General features: G+C 44.4%; 1 protein-coding gene across 1 annotated transcript; it reads left to right on the top strand.

The window, feature by feature from the left end:
- The first annotated feature begins 760 nt into the window (after nt 1-760).
- Nucleotides 761-9407, top strand: cct3 (chaperonin containing TCP1, subunit 3 (gamma)). The gene is made up of 14 exons (XM_026155714.1): nt 761-869; nt 1370-1431; nt 6645-6695; nt 6787-6849; nt 6931-7027; nt 7156-7273; nt 7347-7533; nt 7648-7797; nt 7908-8040; nt 8183-8264; nt 8342-8522; nt 8604-8849; nt 8939-9070; nt 9172-9407. The coding sequence occupies exons 1-14, from the start codon at nt 842-844 to the stop codon at nt 9262-9264; spliced, it is 1623 nt and encodes a 540-aa protein (XP_026011499.1). The 5' UTR covers nt 761-841; the 3' UTR covers nt 9265-9407.
- Nucleotides 9408-10002: the final 595 nt, after the last annotated feature.

The raw sequence follows: 10002 nt of genomic DNA, 5'->3' as shown, positions 1-10002 counted from the left end.
CCCCGCTCCATGAAAAACAAACTTCCAACGAATCAGCTTGTGATTTGCATCTATATGTCATATGAAATTTGGATGAGGCACGGCATATACTCGCCACCAGCCGAGTCCACTCCCCCTAGTGACTCTCTTAGACGCCATCTTTGAACCACTATATTTTTGGAATGCAGGTGTCCCATCAGCATCATTTCTCCAACAGTTGGATGTTCCGTTTTTATCTGAGAAACTATCTGATGATTTAAATATAATATTTAGATGTAAAATTTGTATTTTATATAGTATTTAGATTAAATATATTTTGAAATACAAAAAGTTTGAAATATAAAACGTTACAAATATTTTCGTAAATGTTGTAAAAAGTGACTCGAAAAATGTTTTCATAAGGTTTGGAGCTAAATGTGTAAAACTGTTGCCGCTAATTTCAGCATTTTCAGTTTACAAACGGCGCACCATAGGTAGGTAGGATGAGGGTAAGAAAAAGCTCTGAGACGCCCATGCTCCTGAGCATAAATTGTTTCTTTAAAAAAGCAAAAAATGTCATTTTAGAAGTTCAGTCCAAAACTCTGAATTCTGATGGTGCTTATTGTAGAAGCTGCTCTATTTTTAGCGGAAACAGTTTTTAATACACGGAAATAATATGAAACTAAAGGCTGATTTTAGTCTCCATATGAAAGGGCGACCCTTTTGCCTCATTCAGTTTATTGGTGGATCTGCCTATCTGTCACGTAATGTTCTCTCTGATTAGTCGGACCCGGGCTGTTTGCCCGCCCCTGTAGGTGGAGCCTTCCTCTCTCCTCGTGCCACCCAGAAGCTTCCAGGCTGTTGTCCGGCACGCGCTGTGAAAATGATCGGCCAGCAGGTTTTAGTGCTCAGTGAGTATTCTTATTTTCCTCCAAAGCTTTTACAAAACCACCGACAACCGTACGCAGGCCGTTCGGAACTGCCTTCGATCCGCTAACAACCCAGAGACGCACAAAGCGGGGCGCGGCCGGCGTTAGCATGTTAGCCCGGTTAGCAGATGGATGATAGGCTAACTTAAGCTAACCCGTTACTCAGCATGAACACGGAGCTAGCAGGCTAACGGTTCCTTTGAGGCTAAAATCAGGCGTTCATGTGATGGAGTGAAGGTGGAATCCTCCACCTGTGTTAGTGTGAACTCACTTATTGATTATGTCATTAGGAACATGTCATTGTGTTTCTGATCATTGTGATTGATCCAGAGAGAAGAGTCATCATCAGTACTGATCGTTTTCTTTTTCAGGCGGAACCTCTGCCTATTGAAAACGGATCATCACTGTACGAATAAGAATAAAGAGTAACAGCACTGCGTGTATGCGGGCAGTAACTTCTGTGTGTGTTTGTGTCTCTGCAGACCAGAACGTGAAGAGGGAGTCTGGACGTAAAGTCCAGACCGGGAACATCAATGCAGCAAAGGTGCGTTTGTTCTACAAGGCTCTGCTCACTTCCTTCTGTGCCCTTTAGGTCACAAACTGAATAACCTGCTTTGTGATCCAGACGATGTGTTGGTGCTGTGCACAGCGGTCCCCGCACCACTGCTGACATATATCTTGCCTATCAAATTTGTTACCGTGGTAACTGACATGTCCAATCTGGCAGGTGCTCCAGCTGTTGGTTGTAGTCAGTCTTGGCCTGCTCCTCTTCTTGTAGGAGCTGGGCTGGGTAAAAAAAATAGAATCATGACCGGATTGGTCTCATAGCACAATGAGCTTCTTGATGAGCTTCACACTGTCCTTAAAGTTATTGGTTAGTTACTTAATAAGCAGCTGTGTCCAAGTGCACTCACAGAAGGCAAACAAACATTATGTTCTGTGTCTGAGCAAAAAACCTCAGGTCTGGCTAATTGAGGAAATCCACCAGTGACAGTAGCCTGGGTTAGCCAGGGCCTCCTCTGCTCCTCTACTCATGCTTTTAGCTTGGTTCTATGTAGAACCCATAGTACCTATGCAGTGTGTCCCCATCCTTTCACCCTGTCATAGCTTGGATAGAGTTTTTTGTTGTTTTTTTTTAACTAAAATAAAAGCATTGTGTTTGGACAGCTGTTTAAACTGATTGTATACATTTCTAAGATTTAATCTCCTGAATATTTAATATTAGTAATTAATAGGATGAACGTGTTTATTTGTCACTGAGCAATTAATAGAATACTCAGTTACTAAAATAATGAATAGCTTTACCCAAGTGTTTATGATTATTTAGTCATTGAATTTATACATATATTTGCTCATAAATGAAGAAGAGTAAAATTTGAAGAAGATAAAAAAGGTGTTTAAATTTGTGTGCTTTGTTAGCTTTCTGTTTAGAAGCTGCAGAAAACATCTGCCAAAGGATGTGTAGTGCATTCACATGCGGTATTAAATTGTTTTTATATAAAACATTGTCCTAAATGCAAAAACAAATTGGTTAAAAATGCACTTATCAGTAAGGTAAATGTTACTGTCTGATGAAGATTTCTGACAGTCCTACACTATATCGTGGGGCGATCGTGGCTCAAGAGTTGGGAGTTCGCCTTGTAATCGGAAGGTTGCCGGTTCGAGCCCCGGCTTGGACAGCCTTGGTTGTTGTGTCCTTGGGCAAGACACTTCACCCGTTGCCTACTGGTGGTGGTCAGAGGGCCCGGTGGCGCCAGTGTCCGGCAGCCTCGCCTCTGTCAGTACGCCCCAGGGTGGCTGTGGCTACAATGTAGCTGCCATCACCAGTGTGTGAATGTGTGTGTGAATGGGTGGATGACTGGATATGTAAAGCGCTTTGGGGTCCTTGGGGACTAGTAAAGCGCTATATAAATACAGGCCATTTACCATATATGAATGTGTTAGTTGTGTGCGTGTGTGCGTACATAACAACCCTACAGACCAGCAGATAGGGCTGCTCAATTAATCGAATTTTAATCACGATTACAGCTTTCAGCCATGCCAAGCTCCTTCTGAAATGACTTGGGCTGTTCCAGGACCAGACACCAGATGCAAAGTGAGAGATGGGCATTAGAATAATAAAATACAGTGGGGCAAAAAAGTATTTAGTCAGCCACCGATTGTGCAAGTTCCCCCACTTAAAATGATGACAGAGGTCAGTAATTTGCACCAGAGGTACACTTCAACTGTGAGAGACAGAATGTGAAAAAAAAATCCATGAATCCACATGGTAGGATTTGTAAAGAATTTATTCGTAAATTAGGGTGGAAAATAAGTATTTGGTCACCTCAAACAAGGAAAATCTCTGGCTCTCACAGACCTGTAACGTCTTCTGTAAGACGCTTTTCTGTCCCCCACTCGTTACCTTTATGAATGGCACCTGTTTGAACTCATCATCTGTATAAAAGACACCTGTCCACAGCCTCAAACAGTCAGACTGCAAACTCCGCCATGGCCAAGACCAAAGAGCTTTCGAAGGACACCAGGAAAAGTATTGTAGACCTGCACCAGACTGGGAAGAGTGAATCTACAATAGGCAAGCAGCTTGGTGTGAAAAAATCAACTGTGGGAGCAATCATCAGAAAATGGAAGACATACAAGACCACTGATAATCTCCCACGATCTGGGGCAAGATCTCATCCCGTGGGGTCAAAATGATCATGAGAACGGTGAGCAAAGATCCCAGAACCACACGGGGGGACCTGGTGAATGACCTGCAGAGAGCTGGGACCAAAGTAACAAAGGTCACCATCAGTAACACACTACAACGGCAGGGAATCAAATCCCGCAGTGCCAGACGTGTTCCGCTGCTGAAGCCAGTGCACGTCCAGGCCCGTCTGAAGTTTGCCAGAGAGCACATGGATGATACAGCAGAGGATTGGGAGAATGTCATGTGGTCAGATGAAACCAAAGTAGAACTTTTTGGTATAAACTCAACTCGTCGTGTTTGGAGGAAGAAGAATACTGAGTTGCATCCCAAGAACACCATACCTACTGTGAAGCATGGGGGTGGAAACATCATGCTATGGGGCTGTTTTTCTGCCAAGGGGACAGGACGACTGATCCGTGTTAAGGACAGAATGAATGGGGCCATGTATCGTGAGATTTTGAGCCAAAACCTCCTTCCATCAGTGAGAACTTTGAAGATGAAACGAGGCTGGGTCTTCCAACATGACAATGATCCAAAACACACCGCCCGGGCAACAAAGGAGTGGCTCCGTAAGAAGCATTTGAAAGTCCTGGAGTGGCCTAGCCAGTCTCCAGACCTCAACCCCATAGAAAATCTGTGGCGGGAGTTGAAAGTCCGTGTTGCTCGGCGACAGCCCCAAAACATCACTGCTCTCGAGAAGATCTGCATGGAGGAATGGGCCAAAATACCAGCTACTGTGTGTGCAAACCTGGTAAAGACCTATAGTAAATGTTTGACCTCTGTTATTGCCAACAAAGGTTATGTTACAAAGTATTGAGTTGTATTTTTGTTATTGACCAAATACTTATTTTCCACCCTAATTTACGAATAAATTCTTTACAAATCCTACCATATGGATTCATAGATTTTTTTTTCACATTCTGTCTCTCACAGTTGAAGTGTACCTCTGGTGCAAATTACTGACCTCTGTCATCATTTTAGGTGGGGGAACTTGCACAATCGGTGGCTGACTAAATACTTTTTTGCCCCACTGTATATCCCCGCCATGTCTGAAATATCTTTCAACGATCATTAAAAATGACTGAGCCGATTATTAGCCCCTCCCTCGTTTATCCGCGACACCTTAAAGGCCGGTCCGTGAAAATATTGTCGGGCATAAACCGTCCGTGGCGCAAAAAAGGTTGGAGACCGCTGATCGAAAGCTCGGAAAGCTAAGCAGAAGTTATTTGGAGAGGAGAGTGACTGCCGTTGGCTGAAAAGAGAGGTAAAAAAAACTTCAGTGGTGTTGCACACTATTTTATATTATTTTTTAAAGTCATTGGTAACCTTTTAAAGCCGGTCAGAGCAGCACGCTCCGTTTTGTGTAACTATTTTTAAATCCCTGTAGAACCGGAACCGTGTAAGCTAGCGCAATAAACCGGAGGAGTTGTACTTACATCTGATGCCATCAGCTTGTCCTCGGTCACGGTTTCCTTCCACATAAAGCTTTGCAAAAATTGCATAAAAAGCACTTGCAGCAACAAAAACATAATATTCCAGAAACACGCTTTGCCGATCCGATCAGCTGTTCGTAACACTTCCCACAGTGAAACAGATGTCAGCGGAACTGTCGCATGTCCGCTATTTCCTGCTCGAAACCGGAAGTGATGTCATTTTCGCGGAAATTGTAGTTTTTTACTTGTAGGCCTTAAAAGCCTATACTGGTCATGTTTGACTTTTCTGAATAGTTTCTGTGATGCTTAGAACTCGAATTGCAGTGCTGGAAATAGTTTATTTTGATGCACCTGCTGTTTTCTTTGCAAATCTGCATCATAGGATTGTTTTTTGTTTTTCCTGCAGTATATAAAAATTGGTGTATCTCCAAAATAAAACTATGAAGACACTCAAAATAAATTTCCTGTTGTTGTAAACTATTTTTTGCAACTTTTTTGTATTTAAAGTTTTGAGGGATAAACCTCTTAAATTTCTCCAAGTAGAAATATATGTAAAAAAAACAAAAACGATTTTCAATTTTTTTTTGTAGTTTATTGCACTTTTTTGCAATTAATGTAGTTACTATGGACTTAATGCATACATATTATTAAAATATGGGCTATAACAGTTGCATAGCAAATTAAAATGCTCCCACAAATGGCACTACAACATGTAAAAAAATAATATGAGCTCTGGCGGATTTGGTTCTATAGTAGGTCTTAAAGGGTTAAATAAATATCGTCAAATAATCGAGATCTCAATTTCAGTGAAAATAATCGTGATTATCATTTTTGCCATAATCGAGCAGCCCTACCAGCAGAGAGTTTGTGCAGAACGGGTCAAACTCAGATTTAGATTTTAGTGTGTTACACACAGCCTGTGCACACTGATGGCTTACCTAAGAAACACCTGCAGAGAGCAGTTTACAGTGCTGACAGTGACATAATCATGTTCACTGATTGGCTGATAGTTCAGTCTGAAACAATGTGTACACGGGTTTCATTCTGCTAACAGCGTCAGACACTAACGGGGAGCTGTGTGTTTCCTCTGAATGCCGGACTGGCTGTGGCACAGAAAGCAAAAAGGTGATGCTCAGAGACTGAGTCGGCACATAACTAGACCGGTTCAGGCTGGTCCAGGTGCTGCTCAAGGACCAGGAGTACCATCACAAACATCTCAGCAAAGAGCCAGCTCCTGTGTGCTCCATTATTGACCATTGTCACACACACACAACCTGCTGAAGCTCCAGCTTTTATTGACTTTTAGTTATCCTGGCAGAATATTGGCATTCTGGTCTCTCAGTGCTCTACATAGATTCACTGCAGGAGGATAAATGAACTCAAATTGTGTGTGACAGATAAAATCTGATCATATTAACACAGACCAGTGTGATCAGCATGACTAAATAATAATCAATAAGCAGTTGTACACCTGGCTCTTTGAAACATGTTACAGATGACATGCTAACTCTGAGATCCCCAGTGGGTCGTGAGCACAGACTCACCATAACCTTACAGGTGATAGGAACTATTGATCTGACCCGCTGGGATTGATTGAGTGATCGATTGACCCCTTGATCTCTTTGTGCGTTTCAGACCATCGCTGATGTCATCAGGACCTGCCTTGGCCCAAGGGCCATGATGAAGGTCAGACCCTCTGCACATGCACAGCAAGAGAAGTGTTGTCGGCATGCTAATATGCTAACATGTGCCCCTGTGTGTGTTTGTGTATATGTAGATGCTGCTTGATCCCACTGGAGGAATCGTGATGACCAATGATGGAAATGCCATCCTCAGAGAGGTCAGTCACTCACACGCTCACACTCATTCAACATCTAATCAGGCGTGTGATTCCTCACCTGCTGCATTTCCTTTGCAACAGATCCAGGTACAGCACCCAGCAGCGAAGTCGATGATTGAAATCAGCCGTACACAGGATGAGGAGGTGGGAGATGGAACCACCTCGGTCATCATACTGGGTGAGGAAGAGGACGAGAAACGTGGCACACAATCACACGATCTCTCAGTTGATCTAAAACCTGTCTTTGTCTCTCTCTCCCCCCCTCTCTCACTCTCTCTCTCTCCCTGTCACCTGTGTGACCTTCAGCCGGTGAGATGCTGGCAGTGGCTGAGCAGTTTCTGGAGCAGCAGATGCATCCGACTGTGATCATCAGTGCTTACCGCCGGGCGCTGGAGGACATGTTGGACACCCTGAAGGAGATCAGGTAACAGCTGTTCCAGCTGCGATGAAGTTGCCATGTCCTATGCTATGTGTAACTTTGCCCCCTCCCCTCCTAGCACCCCTGTGGACACGTCAGACCGCTCCATGATGCTGAAGATTGTCCACTCAGCCATTAACACCAAAGCTCTGAGCCGCTGGTCTGAGCTGGCCTGTAACATTGCGCTGGATGCCGTGCGCACTGTGGAACTGGAGGAGAGCGGTCGCAAAGAGATTGACATCAAGAAGTACGCCAAGGTGGAGAAGGTACGAATCACTGTGGGCCAGTCGCTTTAAACTAGGGTTGGCTCGCCTGCCTTCAGGTTGTTTGTTAATAAAGTTTTATCTGTCCCGTTTCCAATGATGGTGTGCTGCATACAGGTTCCTGGTGGAATCATCGAGGACTCATGCGTGCTGAGAGGAGTCATGATCAACAAAGATGTGACGCACCCAAGGATGAAGAGGATGATCAAGAACCCACGAATTGTCTTGCTCGATTGCTCGCTTGAGTACAAGAAAGGAGAGAGTCAGGTGATACACACACACACACACACACACACACACAGACAGAGGTAGTTACACTTGTTTGCGTGTGTGTGTTACTTGTGTTAATGTTTGTCTGTGGCTCCGCCCCCCTGCAGACAGATATCGAGATCAGTAAGGAGGAAGACTTTGCCCGGATCCTGCAGATGGAGGAAGAGTACATCCAGCAAATCTGTGAGGACATCATCCGCCTCAAACCAGACTTGCTCTTCACCGAGAAGGGGATCTCAGGTACATGTCAGCTGCAGCTCAGCAGAGAGAGTGGAGCTGGTGCAGAGCACCAAGATGGTGAACAAACGTGAAGGGAAAGTCCTCTGAGGTCAATGCCTGAAACAAAATAACAGCGTAGCATTTACTTCCCGTTTCCTGTCAGATCTCGCTCAACATTACCTGGTGAAAGCTAACATCACCGCCATCCGTCGCGTCAGGAAGACTGACAATAACCGCATTGCGAGGTACGCAGCAGCCAATCAGCGTTCTGCTCCTCAGACAGGAAGTTTTAGCGAGCTGTAAATAACTGTTTCTCTCTCAGGGCGTGCGGCGCCCGGATTGTGAGTCGGACGGACGAGCTGCGTGAGGAGGACATGGGCGTTGGAGCTGGGCTGTTTGAGGTGAAGAAGATCGGAGATGAGTACTTTACCTTCATCACTGAGTGCAAAGACCCCAAAGCCTGCACCATCTTGCTGAGGGGGGCAAGCAAGGAGATCTTGGCGGTGAGCGGTGGTCGATCAATCAATCAGTCAGTGAGGTGATTGGTAAATCCAAGGATTGGTTAACACTGTCTCTGTCCACAGGAAGTGGAGAGGAACCTGCAGGACGCCATGCAGGTGTGCCGTAATGTGTTGCTCGACCCCTTCCTGTTGCCAGGCGGTGGCGCAGTGGAGATGGCGGTGTCGAAGCACCTGACGGAGCGTTCCCGTGCTCTCACCGGTGTCGAACAGTGGCCATACCGTGCTGTAGCTCAGGCGCTCGAGGTTATCCCCCGAACATTGATCCAGAACTGTGGTGCCTCCACCATCCGCGTTCTGACATCACTGAGGGTAAGCAAATGAGGTAACAGCAATAAAACTTTATTTAACGTGTGTGTTGTTGAGAAGTCAGTTGTTTGTATTTGTGTGTGTGTGTTCAGGCCAAACACACTCAGGATAACAGTGTGTGTTGGGGTGTGGACGGTGAGAGTGGCTGTCTGTCCGACATGTCAGCTCTTGGGATCTGGGAGCCATTCGCTGTCAAAGCTCAGACCTACAAGACCGCCGTCGAGGTCAGAACTTCCCACACAGCAGTACATCCTGATGTGTGATTGATATCAATGATTACTGATCAGTAGTGTGATTGATACTGATGATACTGCTGTGTTTGTAGACGGCCATCTTGTTGCTGCGTATTGATGACATCGTCTCTGGTCACAAGAAGAAGAACAAAGAGGAGCAGATGGGAGGACAGGGAGCTGAGTAGACCCACATCTGTCCGCATCACTCTAGATCCACGTCAGTCTCTCTTCCTCTGTGTGTGTGCGTGTGTGTGTTTGTGTGTATGGATGGGGACTAGTTGACTCAGTGAACTGTAACAACAGTTAATAAAGTTACCTTTGAAACCTGCGTGATGTACTTTTAGGTTTTTTATGAGATTGTAAACCTGGTTTAGGTTTATTTTTCATTCTGCCAACAAAGAAGCTTACAATTATCTCTGTCTTTACATGCTTAGCTGTAAAAGAATTTTCCTCATACTCAGGGGCTTGGGTTTTCACACTTTAACACCATCCCCACCTGATGTTTCGATAAACAGTTGAACCTAGGTGCAACATCTTTAGCTTGCTACTGAAAAGCTGAAGGTAATGTTTTTATTTGAATCAGCTTTTTAAGAAGTGTCCATTTAAAAAAAAAAAAAAAAAAGATTGTGAGCTTTAAATTTTAATATTTAATAATTTCATTATCACTTGCCTGAGTTTATAAACTTTGTAACGTTTAAGTTTTTTATGCCATTTTGTTCCTACCTATTGTTTAGAGTGGGATTGTTTATGGTGTGTAACATGCTCTGTGCCATGTGTGTTGAGGAATCGAAAAAATGAAAAGTTGACTGCACACTGTCGAATCGGTATTTATTATACAAGAGAACTTTTAACATAAGCTAGCCTGCCATACATCCAGGGACTGAGAAACACAAAAAGGCACCGTGGCTGAGATTTGACGAGGC

This window comes from Astatotilapia calliptera, chromosome 22, assembly GCF_900246225.1.
Source record: "Astatotilapia calliptera chromosome 22, fAstCal1.2, whole genome shotgun sequence".
In the NCBI taxonomy this organism is placed as follows: Eukaryota; Metazoa; Chordata; class Actinopteri; order Cichliformes; family Cichlidae; genus Astatotilapia; species Astatotilapia calliptera.
The sequence above is the reverse complement of the archived record's forward strand: the minus strand, read 5'-3'. Positions and strand labels throughout refer to the sequence as shown.